The 25,973-nt window shown below is 45.0% G+C and overlaps 1 protein-coding gene across 8 annotated transcripts in view; it reads right to left on the bottom strand.

Moving 5' to 3' along the window:
- Positions 1–25,973, bottom strand: part of SLC6A6 (solute carrier family 6 member 6) — a 114,090-nt gene that overhangs the window by 7,773 nt on the left and 80,344 nt on the right. For all 8 annotated transcript variants that reach the window (XM_080625593.1, XM_080625592.1, XM_080625596.1 and 5 more), the window contains 12 exons: positions 25,590–25,829; positions 24,676–24,810; positions 22,444–22,678; positions 16,729–16,861; positions 13,378–13,512; positions 11,349–11,452; positions 11,111–11,235; positions 6,334–6,446; positions 3,716–3,853; positions 2,626–2,728; positions 1,625–1,725; positions 782–952 (listed from right to left, as the gene is read on the bottom strand). In XM_080625593.1, the coding sequence (XP_080481719.1) occupies positions 782–952; positions 1,625–1,725; positions 2,626–2,728; positions 3,716–3,853; positions 6,334–6,446; positions 11,111–11,235; positions 11,349–11,452; positions 13,378–13,512; positions 16,729–16,861; positions 22,444–22,678; positions 24,676–24,810; positions 25,590–25,829 (1,733 nt within the window). The remainder of the gene's footprint in view (positions 1–781; positions 953–1,624; positions 1,726–2,625; positions 2,729–3,715; positions 3,854–6,333; positions 6,447–11,110; positions 11,236–11,348; positions 11,453–13,377; positions 13,513–16,728; positions 16,862–22,443; positions 22,679–24,675; positions 24,811–25,589; positions 25,830–25,973) is intronic.

Below are 25,973 nucleotides of genomic sequence, written 5' to 3'. Positions count from 1 at the left end.
CTAATCTGAAACCTTAGAAGAGAATTGTTCCGTTTCCTGCTTGCGCAGTGTACAAAAACTTGCCACTGGCAGAAATCCAAGCCAGTGGAACGCACGCTGAACTCTGCTGCAAGGGGTAAGAGCCTGCAAAGCCAAACCCGAGAGAATCTGCACCGTCACGTCTGAATCCCACGTGAAGCTTTCCAAAGCTCAGAGCAATCTGGCTCTGGTGTTTTGATTTCATTCATCAGGAATTAAAATAAGTAATTAAAAAAGCTCAAAAGTGAAGCCCATTGGCAGGAGGGTTTACTTTGATTCAGACCCCCAGAGCAAAGGCCATGCCTGAGAGTCACACCATCACCAGAGGGATCTGAATTTCCCTGAGATTCAGTGAGCTCTTACACAGCCAGGTTTGACCCACGTCTGCCTCCTGTTGTCTCAGTGTTTCTCAGGATGGTGCTTCCTTGTCCCTGAGGGCTGGAGACAAGAGATCTGCCACTCAAAACCACCCCAGTGCTCCAGCACCTGTCTGCACGTGGAGGCAATGATTTGCCAGCTGGAAACGGCAGAAGGACGCAAGTAACATCACTGGGTGTTTGTCTGAGGACAGAAGGCTTCATGTTTGTTCTGCCTCTACTGTCTGCCCAAAGGACAGGAGCTTTAACAGTCTTATTTGCATTCACTGCAGGAGAGCCAGCTTTGCCCTACCTGGACAGTTTTCCAAGCATTGTGCTCATTTTCTATACAACACAGCAAGTTAAAGCTCCCTTTCTCCTCAGGACAGACAACCGGCTCCTCTTACCTCAATGAGCGACCCATCTGACTGGATGATGCGGATGACCATCACCATAGGGATGCAGATCATGGAGGAAAGGGCAAGAACCCAGCCCAGGCCAATTGCCCAGTCTGGGTATGTGTAGACCTTGTTGTAGGTCAGTGGTTTGTACTTGGCCAGAGAAAAGATAAAGCACCCCTGTGGATGAGAAAGGAAAATGAAGTGAGGCTCAAAAAATGCTGAAAGCAGTAGGATCCTGGTGCTTCCACTGGCCCTAAGGAAGAGGGGCAGTGAAAGGCAGAGCTGACGGGTACCGTATGTGTTTTAAACCAATGGGGGAATTACTCTAACATTTGAATTATTGAAAGAGCATCTGCATCTGCTTACACCATCTGCTGCTTGACAACAGAGTGTGAAGCGATGGTGCTGAACAGCTGCAGTACTGCCTGTTCGTTTTCAGGGCTCAGATATTTGCTGTACATTGCAAGGAGCTTACCAGGATGTTCTTCCCAGTCAATGAAATACTTCAAGCTGAGTGTGTGCCTCAGACTCTCAGACAGTCTTTTTGTTAAAACGGCCTCGAGGACCTATCACCTAAAGTAGGGACTGCTCTTTGGAGAGTGAATTCTCTGTGTCAGGAATGTAATACTCTGCCAGTCCTAAGAAAACTCCACTTCAATGTAGGCAAGCGCAATTTGAGCAGGCACAGGAGAGAGCTATCATGTTAACAGCTAACATCTGAGAATCCAGCATCACCTCTCTTTGCAAATTGGTCTCTGAATGCAACAGCCTTCACTTGAAAGAGAAGCAGTAAGAGGTGGCTCAGAGCTGGCACAAGGAAGACGTGAAAGAGCACAGGTCAGTACCCACCACACAAAGAACTGGTGTGATCACAATCCAGCTCCATTTCATCCAGGGACCAGGTCTGTATCCAATCATGTCCTCAATGGCATCATAAATATTATCAGTGCCTGTAACGGGTAGTGAGTGCATTTATCAGAGTTGAGCACAGAAAATCCACGTGAAGACTGAAGAATTACAGCTGCTTTCCTACGCTCCTCTCAAGGTGTGTTTAAAGGGAATGAAGATGTCAGATCTATTTCAAATGCTTCCCACGACTGGGAAGTTCAAGATGGTTTTCTCCTTGAGAAGGTTGGGGGACTCTCTCATCCTACACCCCCTATTATTTGGATGCAGGAGTGCAATGCTAATCTCTCCTGCCTCCATCACACCCCGAATTCCTCTCCCCAGCCTCTCACTGAACTTGCCAAAGGAATCACCATGGGAAGGAGATGACAGCAAACAGTACACCCTGCTTCTACATGGAAAATGAAGGCTTTGGTTGTTCTGCTGGTCTAAGGAGATGGAGCACATGAAGAATAAGGGAAATGACCAGCCCTAAGCAGCAAACATCATCTGATTATTTCTCAGCTACCGTCTCAAGCTACTGTACCCTGGTACCCAGCATCACCTAAAAATACTGGGACAGAACACACGTTTCTGTCAGCTTTCTGTCTGTGTTTTCTATGTAGTTGGCTTTCCCCTTGCAGCTCTAAAGGAAATTCTCTGAGAGACAGAGATTTTCACAGCTGGCCACACTTTCAACTCTCATCTCTCAGCACATGCAAATGCTTAATTGCGCCTTTATTAATTAGCAATGGAAAAATACACCATTTTTTGTGTGGAAAAACACTGGAGGCTGGCTTCATCCCAGATGCAAATTTGCCTCCAAGAGGTCAGCATAAGTTTATATACATGGTGTGTGTCTGTTGCTGGGAAGAAGATTCAGGGGTGGCTGATGATTAAATGTTTGGCTAGCAAACCTGTCCCTGACTCATCAAAAGGTATCAGATGAAAGGATTCTCACTTACCATAAACCCAGGCTACAGCAATACATTCAAAGAATGCAACCCACAAAAGGCATACACCACTAGCTGCATAGTAGTCAAAGAGTTGAAAAACATACATGCCACCCTGTAAAAGAGACGCAGTGGATTAGGATCCAACAGGGAATAAAAATGAATACTCCAGGCCCAGCTCCCAGGCACATCAACCAACGTATCTTAATGACTGCTGTCTAACGAGAAGAAATATCAAGCAAGTAGGTAAGGTAAATATTTGGGATTACCTTCCCCAGGGAATATGCATGTTTACTACAGGAAGTATTCCAAGCAAGATGACGATTAAACAGAACTAAGCCACTTAGTACTAATCTACTGAGACACTTAAATCTTTCCTTCTTAAAAGTATTTCTGGATGGGCATTTATAGAAACAAATGATGTCAGGAATTAATAGGTCGCCTCCTACCATTAACGCCTCCAAAATACTAAAACTGGAAGTCAATTCATCAGGAGGGTCTGCATTTATTCACTGAGTGAAGGACTTCCTTCACGGGAATCGTTCGTATATATACGCACTTTTACTTGGAACCCCTCTGTTTGTTAGGCACCTCTACAGGTCCTGGTTTAACTCCCACAGTCGTACTCCTCCAGTTGCTTTTCAAAGCTGGCTTGGGTTTTATTTTGGAGATAAACATCACAAGAGCGCAGCCATTGGAGCATGCTCCCATCTTGTTTATACTAGAATAAATCCAGTGGTATTTAATTGATTCAAAGCTGTGTACCTAAGATAAAAATCTCTTTCCCTGCATGCACTGGATGGATTCTTACTCTGCTCCGCTGAAGGTTCCCAGTGTGTTTCACCATTTAGAGCCAGATGTTAACATTCATACTTGTGTTGATTAGGACCTGAGATCAGATTGAATTGAATGAGATTTCATGTCTCTCTTCTCTGACTGAAAAAGGGGAATCTATAGCTCCCTTTCAAAAGGCTTTCAGATCTGGAGATGAAAGGTGCTCTCTACATCTAAAGAGCACCTCTGAGGGGCTAATTCTGTGCAGTCTTATTTATAGCTAAAATTGGTCAGAAAACTGGCTATAGAAGAAGGCAGCGCTACTTACCTCAGTCACCATAGTTAGTCCCAGAAGATAGCTAAGGAAACATACTATAGCGATGAAGATTTCCCGTCGGTAACCCTTCCTTAGGAAGGATGGGTGCAGATCAACTAATGACGTGATCTGTCCTTCAACTTCAACAAACTAAAGGGGGAACACAACAACAAAGAAAATGTGACTTGAAAATTACCCACCATGCATTTTATCTGGGCTTATACTTGAACAAGGACTCCACAGCAACACCCTAACTGGACGTGGTGGGCAAAAAGCTGCTCTGAATAAAGAAAGCAGAAGCCATTCCTTTGTAACCCAGAGGCTGAAGTGTGGGGGTAGTTGTCAGGTTGGAACAAGCTTTCAGAACTGCTCTTCTATTCCTAGCAGCCTTCTGAACTACCAAAGAGGCTCTGTACATGCAAGCCGCAAGGAGAAAGGAAGTTAATTTGATGACAGGAAGGCATTTATGTGGCTTTTATGTTGTAGCTGTTCCAGATAAACACGAGATGTATGCTAGAGAAGAGGCAGAGAGAAAACACTCCAAAAAGCCTAAGCTAGCATAGTACCTCCCAGCTTTTTTTTGCTGTGCCAGAAAACCTCACAGGTACTAGTTAGGTTAATTCCATAATTGGATGTAATTCTACTCTTGGGTTTGCGAGTGAAAACGCAGCTAAGGGAAAGCAAACTTTGATGTGAAATAGCAGCTCTGAACTTGTCTTCTCTGAACCTCTGAGCAGAGTACCTTTGATTGAGGCTCTGGGGGACGTCTGCAGCAATAATGGAGCTGTTCATACACTCCTCACACATAAATCTAGTGACCTATTTGCACATGTAAACCAAAAATGAAGCCTCTGAACAGATGGGCTAAAAAAATCTTGCTTTACCTAGCTTCGATAGAAAGTGTATTTGCACTTACTTGCCATTGGAAAGCTACGTATAAGATGTGTAACCCAAGTTAACCAAATAACCCAAACTGGATTTGAATGAAAGTTTCAAGTTAATGGAAAACCAGATGCATTTCACCCATGGAGAAAAGGGATGACAGAACTCCCCCCCAACAAATCCAAAGAAAGGTTCATTCAGCTGATCTGTGCTTTCGAAAAGCACCAAGTTCACCGAAGACATGAGGATACCATGGAGAACCAACGCTACCTCTGTAGGAATGATCTTCTCTTTCAGTGGATACATCTTATAACTAAGGGGTTATCATGGGGAGTCTATCAAATAGCATGATTTCAAGAAAAGCTGTTTTCCTACCAAGTATCTATATTGCTCTTACAGTGGCCTGTAGCAGCTCTGCCCTCTTTGACCTCTTTGACAGACTGTCCTGCACAAACCCCACCACATCCTGTTGCCTCCTGTCTCCTTCCTTTGACTGCTATAAACCTGGTTTTCTTTTTCAATGCAACCCTTTCCTCTGAGCTGATTTGATCTTCAACTGCTCCGGCATTTCAGAAACCTGCTTGACTGCACTCCAAAAACCCCAGCAGGGTGGAGGAGGGAAATTAAGCGCTCCAATTAGTTTTAATCATTCCACGCAGTGAGGAGCTCTTTAAAATTAGCAGACAGCTTTCCATTTACATGAGCACAGGGTGGGTGAACCACGGCATCGGGCACTTCTACAGTTACTGTGGAGTGATTGAAAGTTCCTTGCTGGAGTTCCAATATTAAGCCCTACAGAGCAATTTAGGGCAAATGGAATACAAAAGATGGAAAAGATGAAGTACACAGCAACTGGGTAAAAGTTCATTTACAGATCTCACCTCATCCAAGACAGCATTTAAGTTAAATGAACATTTCATCCTTTTATCTTAGTGACTCTCCATGTGAGGGCAGGAAGCTGCCTGTTGCCTTGAAAACTTGGGCAATTTTCAATCTGTAGTTACTGCATAATCCCTGCTCACCCATGTTTCCTTGGAAGTGGACTATCTAGAAATGATTTACAGGTTCTTGGGCAGGACTTAGTCCAACATTCCTATAAGCAACTACTGGGAAGAATAGCCTCACTTCTTGAACTGAACTTTCTGCTTTCTTCACACTCAGTAATTAAGAGCAACGTGTGCTATATAATTAGTACAGCTGGAACCTGAGACGCTTTCTGGCCTGTTGGGAGGTACGGAATGCCTGCCGTTGATGTGGAAGTCAGCAGGATCCCACACTGCTCAGCACCTCTGAGCCAACGCCACCAAAAAAGGCTGTGGCTTTGTGCTCTGACTGCTCATGGACCCACTTTATATATAGCTGAGGGGAGATTTAGATTAGGAGAGCTCTTAGGCAGAAGCTCTTCCCTGTGAGGGTGCTGAGGCGCTGGCACAGGGTGCCCAGAGAAGCTGTGGCTGCCCCATCCCTGGCAGTGTTCAAGGCCAGGTTGGACACAGGGGCTTGGAGCAAGCTGCTCCAGTGGAAGGGGTCTCTGCCCGTGGCAGGGGTTGGAGCTGGAGGAGCTTTAAGGTCCCTTCAACCCAAACCAGGCTGGGATTCTGTGATTCATCTGCACTAAAAACAACCCAGATGAGTTCCCCTTGAGCAGCAACACAGTATTCTCTCCTTAACTCATGCCTGTAAACCCAGCTTTTCTCAGACAGGAGTGCTGATACAATAAGCCAGCATCTCTTACCCATGGTACTAACCTGGCTATCCAGTCCAAGCAACAGAAGCATAATAAAAAAAAGGATTGCCCAAAAGGTGGGCAGCGGCATCATGGACACAGCTTTTGGGTAGGCAATGAAGGCCAGGCCTGGACCTAGAGAAAGAGAAAATAGGAAAGGGGGAAGGGAAGGGAAGAGAAATAGTAAGTTCCAGCTCTTGGGCAAAGGTAGCCACACTCAAATGCAGGAATGCCTGGTTCCGTTCAGATAAATCCAAACGCGGCTGGAAATACCAGGAGTGAAACAGTTTGGCTCTTTTATCTGAAATCGAAGCACGCATGACTACAGCAGAAACCACAGGCAAACCCCAAGGCCAGGGCTAACAGATCACCAGTTTTAACATCTGCCTCAAACATGCCAATAATGGAGGTGGTCCTATACCTGCCCCAGACACAGGACAGCACTGGGGGCTAGGGGGGAGAAGGGGTGACCCAGGGGAATGGCAGAATCCCACTGCTAGCCCACATGGTCACGATGAAGATGACGATGATGAAACTCTTTTGCATGCAAGGAAGGGGACTCTGCTCCAAACACTCCCTGGGATCTTCACTAATGCAACCACTGCCTCCCTCTGTATGCAACCTCCAAACCCAGCATAGCTGTTCTAGAGGGGTTTGCACTCCAGGGAGTCTGCTCCTTCACTTCTGCAAACCCCCACTGCTGCGCTGTAGTGACCAGGCTACTCCTAGTTATACTGGCTATGGTCCCTGAAAAAAAAACGCTTCCTGCTGTTAGGAATTGCTGGTGTGCAAAATGACCCTGTGAAAAATCACTTCCCCATCATCTGCCCCTACCTGGCCAGCCATGGTGACACTGAGCATGACCAACATCAGCCCCAACTGCAGGATGGATCGCAACAGTCGGGGAGCACCAGTGGGGCTGGGTCAAAGTGCTCTGGAAACCAAAGCCTTGTGTGTGAGAGCTCATCACTAGCTTGGGTCTCATCTGTGCCGTGGACCAGGCGGCATCTGACTCATAGCCACAGCCCCAGTGTACGTGCAGTGCTCTCATGTGCTGACCTCCAAAGGTGCTCTCACCTGAAGTCACCTATCAATGAGGAGAGCTTTTGTCAAGAGAGCAAGAGCCCTTTCCAAGTGGGAGACAGGAACACTGCCAATCCCACATTTACTGCAGGTGCTCAGAATGGCCATGGAAATTTGGTGAAGCCCACAAAAAACTAAGGGCAGATTTAAATTCAGATTAAATCCAGGAATGCCGGCTCGTCTGCTTGTTAAGGAGCCTTGAAAACTGGCATTTTCCCAGGATTTTAAGTGGATTCAAGTAATTTTCAATGGGAAAAGGAATTATTTCCAAAGAGAATTGCTGTAGTGCGGGGATGGAAATCTTATCTCTGCTCTGTATACAAAAATCTCTAACGCTGCTCTTCCTACCTCCCACTTTTCCTTTCCAAGAAGAAAGATGGAAAAAGAAGCAAGTGGCAAAAAAAAAAAAAAAAAGACTTTTTTCCAAGCTAAAGAAAACTTTAAGTCACTGAAAAGATTTGAACAGAAATAAATACAAATTAGCCAACAATCGAGCAACTAATTTTATTTCAAATGAAACACAACTAAGATCTTATATGACAGAAGATACCAAAAAATTGGTGAATGTTTCAAATTTGGGGGGGGGGGCTTTGCTTTTTTTTCCCCCTAATTCAGTGGAGAACTGCTACCAGATGGCATCTGCAGCTGATCTGTGTGAGAGTGATGAGACCAGTGTAAAACTGCCCTCCTCAAACCTTGCTGCAATTCTGCATGCTTTGGCTACCGAAACTGTCCTTGCGCTGTGACACCGTCTAATACCAAGCGGCCTAAACCCTGTGCTGGCTTTGATTTTCCTTGGAAACTAAGTGCTGAAATATAAGAAGTCCACATGGAAGAAAATGTTCCTGGCATCCCCTTGACTGAACATAAATAATCTCAAAAATCACATTTAATTTGAAGCTCTGCTGCTCTCAAGGGTGTTTTGCAGAAGTGAAGCACTTGTGGCTGCTCTTAAGAGCTAATTCGGATTTGCCATAGCCCAGCCCAGCCGCTCCTATGGCAAGGCTGGCAAGCACTGCGGAGGCAGGACCAGGCAGGCATTAGGAAACCCAACAGTCAGAGCTGCTTCATCGGAGCTTGCTGGCAAATGGGATTGAAAATTTACAAAGGAAAAAGGCAAATCTTGTGCTGTTTTAACACTGCTACAAATTGTGCAGTGGGAAAGGATTTCTTCCAGCCGAAGAGACGCAGCACAGATTAGACAGGACTTGCTATGGCTTTATTGAGCCTCCCCTGCTTTCCCCTCTGCCTTTAAAAGTATTGCTGAAAAAAATAATGAAATTATTAATCATTAAAAAAATATTTAAAAAATCATTAAAAATTATTAAAAAATCATTAACAAATTCTGCTTTCACTGGGAAGTCAGAGGGGTCGAATTTAACAAAATGAAGCCTGTCAAAGTCAGGGAAGGCCAGCAGCAGCTAGGGCTTTAAGCAGGACAACTGTGTCCAGGGCACATGGTGCTGAGGCTGAATTTGGCCCAGGTAAAAAATGAGGCCATGGGATTCTGCTGTCAGCAAACTTGTGGAAGTTGCCCTGGCTTGCAGGAGAGTAAACAAGGAAACAAATAGTGTCACACATAGGGCAGCAGGGATTTAACTTGCTGGGCAGAGATGAGGGAGCAGGACGTCTTGGCTCCCTAGACAATGCCCTCTCTGCAAGTGCTATGGCCAAGTGGCGGTGTCTCTGCTCACCTTGTTCCTGATCCAGGGCAGTGATTCTGACCTTGCATGGGAAGGAACCAAAAAAGGCAAGGCCAAAAGAAGAGGCTCAAGCACCTGCTGAATGTCTCAGTGCTGAGAAGTCAGCAGTGGGAGTGAGAGCTTCCACCACGACCCTGCGTGGGTCCTGGGATGCTCATCCTAGGGGTACCAAGAGGTCTCCAAGGGCTCTGTGCTTGACCTCTGCTGAGAAAAGCAGTGAGGAAACCCATGGGAAGTGGTTTAGATCTGCATAGTTTTGGTAATGTTTACTGTCATGTGAAAAACATCCTTAGGGATTCAGCCAAAGACCAGCCTGTGACGATGGGCAACCCACTGAACAGGGAGATGGTTGCAGTCTCTGGCCATTAGTGACTAGGGCTGAACTTATATGAGGCAGAAAACCTGAAGGAATCAACAACAAAATGTACAAGATATCAAAAGCCAAGTCTGGAAGCTAATCAGTGCCCTCATCCCTATAATAAGCTGTAAAATCCCTGCTTTAAAAACATGCTTTTTGAGCTGTTTAAAAAGTGCTATGTGAACACTAAGTCTGTCAATTTGTATTTAAGCATTGCTTAACAATCCAGTGTTACTACAGAACTGTTTAATTCTAAAAATGGCAAGCAACAGGAATATAGCTGCCCGTTCAGCAGAGGTTTAATAATAAAAATGAGAGTAAATATTGAGCAGATAAAACCCTAATGTAGGGATACTTAAAAATGCAGCTCTTGGAACTGATCCACCTACCTATTAAAAAAACAAAGGGGGGCTATTTATGATTCTTTCAATAGGATTATGCCCTTGCTTCCTGCTTTCAAACACAGCAATCAACCTCTGATCAAAACAAGCATTATGGCCAAGGCCATTAACTAATTGCACTTGTGAGAGGGGTGCCAATTGCAGCCACCCAAGACTCCAGCAGTGTCACCAATGTCCTCAGTTTATCATTAGCCCTTGTAAAGTGAGATGTTTTCCTTAAAGCCTTAACTCCCAGAGCCATAAGATTAGAAGACAGATTGACTTCTTCTTTTAAATGACGTTTGCAGAGGAAAGCTTTTGAATACTGTGCAGGTGAATGAAAATTGCTCTAAAAACAATCAGAAAGAAATGCCAAAAGGGGACTCAGGTGATATTGTTCAATACTGATTAGCTTTAAGCCTCCTGGCTCTCGAGCCCTGACTCATTAGTTTTGAATGGTAATTCCCATCTAATCTGTCTGTTCTACATGAAAACACATGATTACACCTGCCCTCATGGACAAGACATGCACAGAGGGAAAAGTGTCATCTGTTTTGTCTGAGAGGATTTAGCCTTCTTCAGCTGCCTGCACGTAGCTGAACTTTAATGGGATGAACACTTCTCAATAAGGGAGGAACCTACAGGTACATCCAGTTTCAAAATGGGCTTCTCTGTCAACCCCACCCTGAAGCTATAGAGGACAAAGGCAGGATTGCAACAACTAGAGTTCCTGTGGATTCAATGGGTCTACAGAACCCAGGAGATGGAGTTCTGCTTTCCAGTAAAACCTGGGAATATATATAGGTATGTCCCTTCAAAAGGCCAAGGTAGCATTCCCACTGCAGCACAGTGCTGTGAGCAAGCAAAACTAAGCTCTGAAAAACATATAAATACCTGCTACTTGCATTTGAATGAAAAGAAAGGTAGTCTGAGAAGAAGGATGGAATAAATTGTCGAATCAATGACATTCTGCACCCTAGAGAATGGTGTGGTTATCTTAACTCTAACCTCAACTCAGATGGATGAGCACACTCTAGGAAATGTGTCGCTGCCCTGGAAATCAAGACAGAGTAAAGCATTCAACCCCGGCTAACCCTCACTGCTCTAGAGCCAAGCCCAAATCAACCATGTGCTTATTGGATTTCTGGAGATTATGGGAAATCTTTTTCTGTTGTGGTTTTTTTATTGCTTAGATGTTAGCTGATTGAGTCTGCAGAACTTTGCTCACACGCTAGGCGGCAGTGCCCACCACCACTGCCACCAACACCATCGTACCTGACTCTGCCACATCAGCAATGTTCACCCCTTGCTCTTGTGCCATGAAGCCCAGGACGGAAAAAATTGCGAAGCCAGACACAAAACTGGTACCACTGTTCAGGCATCCCAGCAGCAAACAGTCCCTAAGTCACACATATGTCATGGAGCAAGTTAATTAAAAAAAAATTAACCCATTGTCCCTACTTTATTTACATCATTTAGCTAAAACACTAAACCCCCTTGGATGGAAACTTGCCTATAGCAGTTGTATTTGTATTTGTTGTAGCTCCCCAGGGAAGTCATTGCTCCTAAGCAGATTGCATATGAGAAGAAGATTTGTGTCCCTGCATCTATCCAGACCTAAAGGGAAAGATGGGAAAGACTGTTATTACCGGCATTGTTGCATTGCAGCACTCAACACAAACAGTTCAAACTATGCAAAGATCAACACTATAATTGCTTCCATTGAGGGTGATAGCTAAAGGATCAGGAAGAGAGGGAAAGAGAACATCCCATTTGCAAGTTTGGCTTTTACAGGGAAAAGAAGATCGTTAGCATCAGAGCCCACAAGAACATCGTCTCTACAACAGTTCCTCTATCCCCTCCCCAGAGATGCTCAATATTTCGAGTTTCTTAAGTCATTCAGCTGATCCTTCCTGTTGGCGCAACGATAAACGTGTTTCAGTGCAATAGGAAATGCAGAAGTATTTCTACCATTGCTCATTTCTATGGTAAGTCATTTCAGTTAGAACCAGCTGACACAGTCACTAAGCTGAGGATGTGAAAAGCTTGAGAAATCAGTTTGTATTGGGTTGGTTTATTTTTCTAGCTTTCTGGTTGTTTTTGTACCTGTTCAAATGCAAGATAAAAAGCCATAGGGGTGGGGGGAAAACAAGCAAAATACAATGCATTTTATAAGATACGTATCTCGTCTTGGTCTCATGACTCTTTCTCCTGATTACATTAAGAAAACATCTACAGAGTGAAATAACAGGACACTATCAACTTCTCAGTAAATACATAGCAAGCTATCAGAATACATGCAGCGAATCCCATCTGTTCTCTTCTTCCTGCTAATGCAAGTCTGCAAATACCAGTAGGAACCACCAGGAGTCCAAGGAAGTGAGAATTAAGCTGTAGAGGTTCAGCTCCCTCCCACCATCGCTTTCCAGCACCTTGCTGACTGGAGATGATGCTTTTGCTAGACCACAGGAGGGGGCCTGAACAGCTCCCATGAATCCCTTATACAATATTGGCTGATGCTCTGGGCTTAGGTCTAATAGTAGATCATAAAAATAACGTCCCATAAAAGAAGCTTCATTCATCAAATATAATGTCTCCTGTGAAGAGGGTGTTTGGTGTAATGAGGGCAAGACTAGAGAATGAACTTCCACAATGTTTCTTTCAATTACACTTTTCCTAGCTCAGTTATTTAGTTGGAGTTTTATTTTAACCAAATACAAATAAAATAAAACTGGAGTTTTATTTTAACCAAATACTCACTAGAAAGAACTAGCAAAGACAGACTTTATTCCCTCTCACTGCAACCAACAGTTCTCTTTAAAGATCCTTTGTTTTCTTTGGTTTAGGAGGGTACTGCATATTTGGTTTTGGATTTCTCACTATGACTACTGGTTGAAATGACGCTGGTCTGCTCAAGTGTCATATTTGTACCCTGTGAGCACAGACAGGAATCGATCTAATCACAGCCTATACAGAAAGAGTAAGCCCAGCTCCCCCTAGGCAGGACTAAGCAAAGGGCAGTTCTCGTGCCTCAAAAAGCACTTTTCTCCCCCTTTGGATGGGTTTTCATTCTGTTATTATTTCATTCACTTCCTTCCCAAACTCCTCCTATTGAGCAGTGGGAGATGAGTGCCACTGGTACTCACAGTTGTCGCTTGTTGTTCCATCTGTGAAGCTCACGTGTGTCTCCTTTGAAACTAAAGACTATCCTCATTAAAAGAATGCATCTCCCTTACCTTACTGACAAGAAAGCTGAGATTGAATAACGGGACAGAGTCTACAGCCTCAGAGTCCTTCGACACAAAAAAGAATACACACGCATACACACACATACGTACACATGGAAAGATGCATTAACACATATAACAGTGACCTTCTCAAGCAGATCTCTGGAAAATATAACCCAGCATTAATGTTCATGCTACATTCGGACTTCTAGAGACCGTGGCGAAAAGATCTATTGCCATCACATCACCACCATCACCCTCCACCATCCCCCTTTGCACAGGAAATCGTCCCGCTCCTCAGTCCTAGTTCTGTACCTGTGGGTCAGCTAACCGTGAGATATCAGGGTAAAGATAAAACTTGATGCCCTCTGCGGCTCCAGGCAAGGTCACACCACGGATGAGTAGAACAAGGAGCATGATGAATGGGAACGTGGCAGTGATGTACACTACCTGGAAATAAAAGCCATAAAACGGATGTTTAGTACGTTGTAGTTAACACTACACCTCCAGAACCAAAAGCGATTTAGTGATGGGAATTCATAACTAAAAAGGACCTGACCTGAGTCTGTGCCTGCTTCTAGTTTAATGGTCTTTACCTCCTTATTGCTTTAGGCCTGGAGGCAATGCAGGTTCATTAAACCCCCCAGAGCCCCCAGGCAGTGGCCACATCACTCACACAGAGAACACGCAGGATTTCATCCAACTCGTGACTTCTAACCAGAAATTCTGCCTTTGCCCTTTTTGTCCTCCTCACATGACAAGTGCACCTCTGCCAGGGAAGCTGCAGAGGTTTCCTCACTGAGGGTGCATGGACCATTACCTCATTCTTTATTTGAACTTAGAAACTGGGAGTGTTTTGCAAGCTCTGCTGCCACCTCTGACTTCACTGTGCAGCCTCCTCACTACTGCTCCTACAGGCAGCCTCACAAGGCACTTTATTCAGAGATGAAGATAACTTGGTCTGTGCTCCTGTGTTTCCCTTCCCATCCCCTTGTACACATGAAGCCCTTCAGGTTGGCACTAGCCTCAACACTGGTAATTTCCAGTCCCATAACTTCATTCTTGCCTTTGCTGCCTATTCAGCAACATCATTATTGGAAACTAAGGCTCTATTCATCCAGTTTGAGAATATGTATTCATTATCTTTAACCTCCATTCCCACTCTCTTTTGAATAACAGCCTCCTTCTTCTCTTTTTATTATCTTCTCATTCATTTGATGAAAGACCCCTTTGCTTTAATCTCCAGCACGAGGGTTAATTGAATCTGCATTTGGATAGTTCTATCTTTAGAGCTCCACACCTTCCAACCTCTAACTGTTGTCTTTGCTCATCAGTGCTTCCCCTCATTTCTTACCTAACTGCTGTGTTACACTCAGCAATCACTACTGTCCAAGAAAGGGCATTTTTCATGGAGTCAGATGATTCCCCCAGGTAATTACAGTTGGCTGCCATGAGTTAAAATGTATTTTCCTTTCCCAGAATTTGTTTAACTACAGCAGAGCTCCCTGGATGCTCCATTTTTCTTCTTAAGTGTGTCCTCTGGGAATAACGAGGACAACTCAAAGCCTGCATTGCCAGAATAACTCACAGAGCTGGACTGGCTTCATGGAGAGAAAGGAAATCTTTTCATACATTCTCTCCCTCAATTTCCTCTATATTTTCCACTGACAGATAACACAGATTACACATTAGCCCGGTTTCAGCAAAACCAGAAGGACAAAAGGGGGATTTCTGTGCTTTCCGTTGTTTTCAAATCAAAGTTTTCTCACAAAAACAATACGTGCCTTGACATATTTGCAAGAACTGAGTAAACCATGCTCAGAAAGCGGCCTTTGGGCTGCAGGTAAAGATTCTCTTGGAACACTGAAGGAATTCTTAAGCACATTATCCGAAGCACAGCACAACTTATTACTCCTGATTTCATGTTTATTTGCCCAATACGATACTACAAGATTTAAAACTATGTCATCTTCTTTTTCTCCCTGCTCTCCAAAGAGCCATTAACAAGCTGGGAAGCAGGGAAGTGCTATAAACAACCATCCACTAAAGTAAACGAGACTGCTCAAACAATTCAAGTCTTCCATTAGAGTTTGCAGTTTAGTTTTGTTTGACCCCAACATTAATGGAGTCAACCGGAGACTTCCCAATGGCTTTGTCGGGCTTTGGCTCCATACTCGCACGAGCTCAGACCTTGCTGTGAGTTCCTACCTGTCTTGTCTTAGACATGAGGCCATTTCGCTGGATTTCCAGAAAACACCAAGTTTTAGATAACTGATTTTAACAGGCCTGTTTTCAACCTTCACAATGCCTTGAAACAGTGTACCATAGGGAGCTTGGAAACATCTCCCAGTGCTACCATAACCTTTACCAAGCAGACACCAGGCTTGCCAAAGGTACTGCAGAAATGAGATTTATTGTGTACACCTTTACTATAAAACTTCCCCCATCACCTCCTCGGGTCCCATCAATCAGAGGGAACAGAGAAGCAAATACTTTTATCAATTTCTAGGTGTGGAAGCTGTTCTTTGGGGCAAAGTTGGCAGGAATCCAGTGTAAGGCACCAGCATGATTTTAATGAGGCTCCGTGATAAAAATCACCGAAAGACAGGAGTGACAGTAAAGCAAGTAGTTTAGTCAACAGTGGGACTAATGAGGCCTGGTTTCCTACAGAGTTTTGTCTCCTGGTTGATTCTGCAGTGTGTAACGAGGTAAAACTGCTAAATTATGCTTTTTCCGCAGTTGAGGCTTTGGCAATTGCTCACCCTCCTGGCTTCTCTGGGGGCTGATACAAGCTGGGTTCACATTGTGACCCTTCTGTCAGGTAGGACACTAACGGGGTCACTCCCTTCCACCCAGCTGACAAGAAACGTGTGGGAACTTAATATCTTGAGACCTCTCTACCTCTGTTAGACTCATCTGAAATGCTGCCTCAACCAATAGGTTTGAAAGCTAAGAGCCATGCGTATGCAATGGCTTCTAACGCCTTTTCTCATTAAAATAGGTTTGAACCCACTACTATATGCAAGGGGCAGTAATATCATGCTTCATGTTGATGGCCAATATTTAGTGTAATTTGCTTCCTGCACTGGAGTAGGATGAGGTTCAGGGATGATTTGTTATCCTTCAGAGAAAAACATCATTCTGAAGAGCACACGATGAGACCAAACCCACAAACTATGCAGGATCTCCATTAAGAAGAGTGCTTCTAAATGAGTACCTAAGTTTAGTCTTCCGTGTCTACACAGAGCTCTTCTGTGAGTGAGTGGCATTCCAAAAATGCTATGCATCCACCACTTTCCACTGACTTCAAACATCCCCACCACAGCTGTGTTGACATCCACCCCGCTGCACTGAGGATGAACTTGGCCATGTGGGAGCGCGGGCAGGGAGTGCAGTGCACCACACATCCCAGCATAAGAGAGCAAAGTGGTACTCAAACCGTGCTTGTACCTGCTTCTTGATGCCACTCCAGTAATGGCTACTTGACTCACAGGCATGTTGGGCACTGGCAAGGACTTTTGAAAGTCAGCTGAAGCTGAATCCCTTTTATTCAGTGCAAAAATAAATCTTGCTTTCCAGGAAGCAGTGACCATCTTTAAGAACAGTATTACTTAGTATTCTTAACATCTAACTGCAATGACTACAAAAAGATGAGAGAGCACTTACTTTCCCAGTGGATTTGACTCCTTTCCAAATGCAGAAGAAACATATCACCCAGACGAGGAGAAGACACAGGGCTAGATCCCACTTGATAATACCAATATCTTCAATTCCCGAGGACAAGCTCAGTACATTGCGCCTGAATAATGGAAAGGAAACAAAACAAGAGAGATGGAGGAGCTCAGCTGATGCAGAATCTGGTTGTGATGGCTGAGAGTGCAGGATGGTGTGGAAGGCAGCAAATGTACAGGCAGATCCCTGCCTTTTGAATGCTGCCTGCTAAGTCAGCAGTTAGCAAGGCTTATGTGAGCAAAGCTGAGCTTTGCAGCTCTACATCTTCCCTACTTTCGTTCAATATATTGCACAGTATTTCATAAAATCACAGAATCCCAGCCTGGTTTGGGTTGGAAAGGACCTTAAAGCTCATCCAGCTCCAACCCCTGCCACGGGCAGGGACACCTTCCACTGGAGCAGCTTGCTCCAAGCCCCTGTGTCCAACCTGGCCTTGAACACTGCCAGGGATGGGGCAGCCACAGCTTCCTTGGGCACCCTGTGCCAGTGCCTCACTACTCTTACAGTAAAGACTTTCATTTTCATTTTAAGTTGCTACCTAACAAATTGTTCATTAAACTTTGTTTTCAGACAGCTGAACAAAATCAGCCCCTTTCCTTCTCCTAAGTCATGGAAAGCAGAGCCCACAGCATCCTGGGCTGCTCTACCAGGGTCAGGCTCACACGTGGCGTGTGGATCCAGTACAAGACAAATGACTGTGGTTTGTTTTCCCCTTGAATTAATTAAACTTTTTTGAGGGTTTTTTTGGTATGACCATGGAAATCACAGTGAATGAAGTCACCACTGGAATATTTGCAATTAGTTTTGGAAAATAACCAGCCCTGGATGGACCAGTTTAATGGGACTCAAGCCCTTGCCTATCTGTTTTTGCATCTCCCATTGCCAAATTCATTTGGGTTACCTGTGTGAATGTGTTCTCACTCCAAACGCTTTATTCCCTCTGAGCGTGTGTGTATTTTGTTATTGAAAAGGACTAATGCCACCAGCCAGGGTTAAGTCTGCCCTAATAGCACAGCTACTCAACAGCCACAAGAAACCCCTTAGTAATGAATATTTGGCAGAAAGTTGCAGTCCTGGTTCACCTGAGCCTAAAGCGAGCAGGGAAAACCTGCTGAGCATATACAAAAGAAGAAAATACATTTAGAAGCTGACAAAGTTCAGCCCCAACCTTCTGTGGCTTTTTTGAAAACTAAATGGCAGTTTTCCAAGGGGCAGTTCATATTAGAAGGCAACCTATAGGGCCGGCTCTCAGGAAGCTAGGAATAATGAACTGCAAATGTGTTTTGGAATAGGGAGCTCTATTAATGCATTCAGCTAAGACTTTGTTTTTCATTAGGGAATTAAAAGCAAGTGGTCATCTCACCTGGAGTCTGGCCCACAATCTTTTCAAGCTTTTTTGGAGGATACCCCAGTGTGTTACTAGAGCCAGGTATGTTACTCTACTATGGTGAGGCAGCAAGCACATGAAGAGATGGGCTGGCTTTCTCTGTCCTGAGTTAGTGTAGAATGGGTTGGGATGGAAGGGACCTTCAAAGCTCATCTAGTTTAACCTCCCTTCAATGAGCAGGGTCACCTTCACTAGATCAGGTTGCCCAGAACCACATCCAGCCTGGTCCTGAATGTCTCCAGGGATGACGCATTCACCACCTCTCTGGGCAGCCTGTGCCACTGTTTTACCATCTTCACTGTAAAGAATTCCTTCCTCATGTCCAGCCTGAATCTCTCCTTTAGTTTAAAACCCATCACCCCTCATCCTATCACACAGGCCCTGCTAAAAGCCTCTCTCATCTTTCTTATAGGCCACTTTTAAGAACTGAAAGGCCACAAGAAGGTCTCCTCACATTCTTCTCTTCTCCAGGCTGACCCAGCCCAGCTCTCTCAGCCTCTCCTCACAGCAGAGCTGCTCCAAGCCTCTCAATGGCTCCCGTCTCGTCTCACCAACACCCACAACCTCAAGGGATCAGCTCAGAATCACCAGGGCAGCCTCAGTGCTCAAACTGTTCCATGCAGCCTGACCCCGTGTATTTCTGCAGCAGAAGCTCTCACCTGCATCTGTGATACCCTGAGACCCGCAGCTGAGGAAGGAGCCCGAGCTGGGCTGTGCTGAGAGCTCTGCAGCTTCGTTACGCAACCGCCTGTGCTCAGATTGAGCCGAGCCCCCTCAGCTGCCTCCACACCACCTATGCATGAAGTTGGTACTAATTCTCATTTACAGTCTTGATGCTGTCATTAACTGTCACTCGTATATAATCAATGGGACAACAGGCTGGGGCCGAGTTTGTTGTAAACATGAGTTCTTCAACCTTGTTCATACACTAGCACGTTCTAGAGATGTGCAACATGGAGATGTAATAAGAGCTGTAACTGGCTCTAGATAAACAAAAATAAAACAAGGAGAGTTATGCAATCCGTGAAGGATATTCCAGCTCATTAATCAAGCGAACGCTGACAGGACCTTTAGTACCAGGAAAGCCAAAGCACCCTTTGATGTTGGAAGGACAAGAATAACTAGCAGTGAAGCAATTCCACCACAAGGACAACATGAAATGATTTGTAAAACCCTCCAATTTGCCCCCAAAAGCAGAGCCGGCTGCCCTGGATGCTGTTTACTTTCCGGGTTGCTCCCTCTGGGGTTACATGCCATCAGCATGTGATGGTCTTTCTTGGGATTTGGACAAACGCGCTCTGCTGATTACTAAATATTTATAAACACTTGGCCAGCACCAGACAATCAGAGGTTTTGTTCAGCCGTAATTCCCCCATCGCACTTATCCCTTATGTATTAATATGTGCATAAACCCTTCAGGTTTTAGACTTTAAAATCAAATCTTCAGAAATAAGACCTGCAGCATGTGACACCAAGAGGCAGGTCTCCTGATTCAAAGCCAGATTTGCTTAACACCCTTTTATTGCCGCTCAAGCAAGCATGTGATTTGCACAGAACATTAATTCAAATGAACCGAAATGTCAGGCTGCACCATACGTCCAGCCAGGCTGAGGACACGTGTTATCCAGCACGAAGAGGTTAATGCATCAATGTGGTCAATTATATCTGGGCAGCATTAGCTTTACAAAGCAATCCTGATGAGGACACTGCATAAATGTCCCACAGTAAAAAAAGGCATTGGGTTTCAGAAACCAAATACTCCCAAACCTCTGAATTAAATCAGAATTAATTGTGCCATGAAGCAGATGGATATCTTCAGTTAAAGACTCCTTATTGACCCATCCTCTCAATGTAGGTAACTGGCTGGCAGCTGGTGTTGTACTTTGATGGCAAAGTACCTGAAATTAGTTTTGATTTCAGAACTATAACAAACAGTAGTGTGTCTGGGGAAAACCTGGGCATACCAAACGCTTGCACTGTGTAAAAGCTACACTACTTCAAATACAACAGTGCTGCTTGGGCTCTGTCCTTATTTTAAGACATCAGTAGTTGTTTATGCAGAGAGAACAGCTATTTTTAATACTCCTGTAAGCGCCATGAGTCCTGAAGGCAGCTTGCTCTGTTAAGGGCAGTTTTGCTCATGATGAAACAGAGCTCTGGACAGTGTATCTGTATGAGCAGGATAACGGAGCCAAACCCCTCCCTAGCATGACTCCAGGGAAGAGTTCAGTTCATGATGTTTAAAGCTGTTATTTGAGGACACAAGTTGAAGTGGCTGCAAAGTGCCAGGAGAGCCTCCACGAGCACTCATGGCTGAGCAACCTTTGCTCCGGCTCTGCTGCAGAGCATCGAGGCAGAATGAAGGGAAGGGTAAGTGCTGGACCAAGCATTTGTCCTCTAGCCCTAACATGTCCCTGTGGGGACATTGTCCTCCCAACCCATGATGGCTGCTCTGCCATAAAGCCCCTTACCGTGTACCTGCTGTGTCATTACCCGTGGAAAGCTCTGGTGTCCCCCAAGGTCCTGGAGGCACCACTCGCTCTTTTACAACCTCTTTTCCACCTCCCAGCCGTATTTCCTTCAGTCTCCTGAAATGGACATGCCACTTGGGGCCCCAAGAAGACAACCTGGCCCATAAATCTGTGCATTACAGGAGCAGAAGCTGCTGGGGAAGCAAAACAACCCCATGGCCACATCAGGAGGCTGCTAAGATCATGGCTGCTCCCAGGTGCAAGAGGACCTGTGAGCAAAACCACTGCACAGAACTGACATTGAACACGGTGCTTCTGAAGTCCTGGGACAGTAACTCCATTTCAGGGGCAGCACTGCTTCTTAGGGAGGCCTTGAGGAGACCTCTGAACATCCTTCCATGCCAGCCACTCATTTGGATTCAAGGCCCTCAGTCCCAAAATCATTTCGGGAGAGTACAAAGGAGTGAGAGTTCCTTCTCCTTCTACTGCAACTTGCCTCTAAGTTGCCCTAAAATATCCAAAGGAACCATTTAATGAACTCCTTCCAACTCCCTCCATATTTACAAGGGAGGAAGTCGCCTGGGAAAGCATCTGTCGCTCGACATGGAAACACAGCGCTCACGACACAGTAAAAACAACTGCTCCTACAGCCTGCGTCCCATCTCTCACACCGGTCACCAGTGCCCTTTGCTCACCCAAGATCCAATCTGCCCTTTGTATTTTGGCTCTTGTGTTACAAATTTTACCACACTTCATAAGATTCTTTTTTTTTCTAAGCCTAATGCGTGCCAAATGCCTTCAGCATGAACACCATTCCTGCTGGGGCTAGTGGCTGACGCCTCTCTTTATAAATAGAGAAGTAGGTGCAAGTTGAACAGGAACCAAACTGGACTTTAAACATGCTGAAAAAGCCAAGCTGGGTCAGCAACTAATTCTACTCTGAGCTGACCATCTGAGCAAGCCAAAAACCCCTAAAATTCTTCCTAAGCTGTTTGCACATCCTTTGGATTTAAGTTTCCCTACAGGTCACCAGCTTCCTCTGATGCTATATTTTGTCCTCTATAATAACACGCAGAGATTTGAGGTCATGCCCGTTCAGAAATCAGGTTATGCAAGATAATTTAAAACTTGAAAAATTAGAGAGAAATGGGAGTAAGAAGCTTAGGCCTGATGAAATCCAGGCATCTGGCAAAACAGCTCCCTCAGAGACTGCAGAGGGAAATGATGTAACCAAGATGACCGGAGAAACCTACAGTGCAGGACAACACTCACTACCTCTGTCACTTTCATGGCCGAGGTCAACGCCTTGCATCGTTGTCAGACTGACAGGAGGTGTGTTATAGATCCACAAAGTGCACTGCAAATGCTGACAGCTGGGGAAGAGGGAGAGGCAACCACAAAAGGGGTGATTTGTCACTGTTTCTGCTGTAAATCACTGCTCTGAGGGCATCTGAAGTGACTCATTTCTGCTCTCCTGCTGCATTCGGAGAATCCCAACTAAGAAGGAAACAAGTTTTCTTCCAAACAAGGAGTTGTACTGGGCTTTTCGGGCTCCCTCTGTGCTCTAGGATGAACGCAGTTACACATCTAATGTCTTCCTCCAGAACCCCCAGACTTACCAGTCTATCTCAAGATGGGCAAGAACCAGTAGTAAATGCCAGTCAAACTGACACCCAGAGCAACTTTCTTTTCCTATCTAACATTCCCCACTGGGCTTCCATACAATCTCAAGCCTGACCTCTGGCATGCCACCAAAGCACTCAAAAGACACCATGGAGAGAGGGTACTTACTCCCAAAACTCTGTGACAGGAGAGGTGAAGTTAGTGGCATTCAGTGACATCCAGAGTGTCTTGTTCTTCCTGAGAGTGTCTTCCACGCAGGTTGGTGTGTTCCACTTCTGGTGGCAGTGTGCCCATGGCAGGACGCTCTGGAACGACTGGAACAGATAGTAGAGTCCCCAGGCCAGGATCACGATGTAGTACACGTTCAGAAGGGACACAATCACTATGGAAGCATAACCAATTCCTGGCGAGAGGGGGAGAGAAGAGAAATACATGCAGACGTGACAGCCACTTCTTGCTAGGGCACCTTGTGATCTTGTGGAGCTGGTGCTGTTCCCATTGCATCGACTTGATGTATCCTGCTCTACCACGCTGCTGATGGAAACTCAACACAACTCAACTCAACTCATCTAAACTGAACTGAACTCAACTCAACTCAATCACACACAAGCACAGACTAGACCATCTCTGACTAGCACTGGCACCTAGGACTCAGTTTCTGGCTATGGTTTGCTGACACTGGAGAGGTCTGCAGGATGTCTACCCAATTCAGCACTAACCCACTACTACTGGAGCAGTCTACTAAGACTATTTCAAGTCTTAGTAGAAGAAATTCAAGGCATCACGCTTTGCTTATTTGGAGCTACATCATCTCACTTCTTAGGTAACTACGTGGGCAACCTCATTCTCACCACACTGATTCCCAGGCCAGCTTCCTTGGAGGCAGCTCAGCTGGGCAGCCTCTGCACCACTCACACTTATGGACTGGCTCAGCTCAGCCTATGTGCAAAGGAAAACAACAAAAAAAGACAGTTCTTGAATGAGCTGAAAAGGAAAATTCCAAAGCTATCAATGCCAAAGCTGCTGCTTCAGCCCCAATTTCACTTGTGCAAGGGAAGCATGATATGTGTAGCTGTTATGGTTAATTATATCAATGTTTAACTCTGCTTACGAAGTTTGCCACTTAGGGATAACAAGGGCAAAAACCAGATTTCCTTTAAAAACTTAGAGCAGTCTCTTACAAGAGGACGAAAAGCCTATGAGGTTCCCTTTACCATCACTCTGATGGCTACCCCAGCACCTGGGATACCTGCCTCATGTTTTACAGTTTCAAACCTTATTGCAGCAGGGATTTTACCACCAGAGACTGTTTTATGCAAGGTAAAAAGCAAGCAGAGCAAGTGCTATTTATTCTGTAGAGCTGCATTTCATTCAGGATATACAGCTAGTCACGTTATCAGAGCCGCAATTTCTCTTCATGGATGCCTAGGAGATTGCTATTTAAACAAGGAACATTCCTTCCTCCTCCTTGAAAATAAAGTGGGAGGAGGAGGAAGAAAACGGAGCTAAAGTAGCACAATTACATCAACTTCAGCAGTGCCTGAGCATTAGGTGGGAGTGTGAGCCACAGAGAAAGCTCTCACTTCAGCTTGGGGTGACATGAGGGGAGAGAGATGCCCAGAACAGCAGTGGTGGGAGTGCAGGAGACACGTCAGTGTGAAGTGCCCACTCTTTCCAAATGGGATTTGAGGAGTGCTGCTGTGTTTAGTGCAATTATTCCAAATGACTCTGCCTGTGCTGTCCGGCTGTGCAGGCTAATCTATACACAAGAGAGGCACCTTCAGTAATGTTTCTAACCTGCCTTCCATTTTTCACCCTAGTCGACTTCCAGAGCAGCATTCCTGTAATTCCTGTGAGCAGCCAGAGGTTTTTCCTTCACTGGCAAAGGTTCTTCAATACCATCAGACCAACATGCCTCTTTATGCATGCTCAGTTAGGACAAAAGTCCTGTTCCTCAATCCTATCAAAAAATGCTGCCCAGGTTTTGGCTGTATCAGTAACAGAAGGATGATGCCAATGACAAGGTTTCACGGGGCAGAGGGATTTTGATTTCCAGCCCAGTATAATACTTTGAAGATGCTTTCATGAATGCCACCCAGCCTCCCCAACCAACACTTTCTCTGATACGTGTGAACAAAACATGCATTTGCCTTTTTAAGGCATGAGATACAATTTCTTTCTTGCTTATCAGCAGTTCTGCCAATTAACAAGATGATAACAGGAGAATCAATACCTTACTTTGTCCTTCAGACTCTCTGACTTCTACCTTTCCAGGAACCAATACCATACCCTTGATTACTACAGCAAATAGCTGAACTAATGGACATGAGGGGAAAAGTGTTGCTGCACATGGTTTACAGAGGTGTCTTGAAGCAGGAAAGCACAACAGGATATACTAACCAGTGAAAATAGGGCAGATCTTTTCCCAGCATGTGATTCCACCTTCAGAGGTATACTGTCCTAGCACCACCTCCAGGAAAAACACGGGAAGACCTCCCCCAAACAGGAAAATGAAATAAGGTATAAGAAATGCACCTGTTGAGAAAATATATTACAGAAAATTGGGATGAAATAAGAGAACTTACACAAGATCATCTAAAAACTGGCAACAGGCACATATAAACACAGGAACATTTCATACTTTAATATCAGTATATAATAATCTCATTCTGGGGCATTTTGTTCACAATTCTCCGCAAGAGGAATGGGTGTATGTGTCTGGAAAGGGCATTTTCTCACCTTTGTGAAGGGAAAATCTGCTGTAACAACGGGGTTAGGCACGCAGCAGTTTCACGTGGCTCAGAATGCTCTTGTTCTGATAGCCACTGAAACCCTACTGGTCTGTATCAACAGCCTATCTTTAGGTTAGAACTCAGACTCAGTAGCAGCAGAAGTAAGAGAGCAGAGAAGGTTCAGCAGTACAACATTTGAAATTGCTTTTGGTTTTCTCTAATTAATTTTTAACAAAACCTATTGAGTAATCACAGAATCAACTGGGTTGGAAAAGACCTTTCAGATCATCCAGTCCAACCATTCCCCAGCACTGCCAAGGCCACCACTAATCCATGGCACTGAGGGCCTCGTCTACACGATCTGTGAATGCTTCCAGGGACAGGGATTCCACCACTGCCCTGGGCAGCCTGTTCCAACGCCTGAGCACCCTTCTGGGAAGGAATTGCTCCTCAGCTCCATCTAAACCTGCCCTGGTGCAGCCTCTCCTGAAGACTGGTGAAAAAGGCAGGAAACAGATGTGGGAATGTTTAAGGATAAGGCAAATGGATTGATTCATGAGAATGAAATCAAGGAACACTCACCTCCGCCGTTTTTGTAGCAGAGATACGGGAACCGCCAGACATTGCCTAAGCCAATGAAGCCCCCAGCCACGGACAGCAGGAAGTCGATCTTGCTCGCCCACTTCTCCCTCTGGGGTGGCTTTCCTTCTGCCTCATCCTCAGGCCGTGTCCCCGGGCTCTTGCCAGGGGAGGGTTTGAGGATATCCTTGTGGAAGTCTTTCAAGCACTGAAGCTTTTCCTTTGTTGCCATATTTCTGCTTTCTACATAGAAAAGAAGATACAAAATACGCTTGTTTTGTTAAACAGCATTTACTGGTAGAGCTCTAACACTGCAAGAACTGTTCAACCAAACTCATTCCACAAAAACCAGTGCTGGTTATCAAGCTGAGATATGAAAAGACATTC

Source organism: Psittacula echo (genome assembly GCF_963264785.1).
Source record: "Psittacula echo genome assembly, chromosome: 9".
NCBI lineage: Eukaryota > Metazoa > Chordata > Aves > Psittaciformes > Psittacidae > Psittacula > Psittacula echo.
The sequence above is the reverse complement of the archived record's forward strand: the minus strand, read 5'-3'. Positions and strand labels throughout refer to the sequence as shown.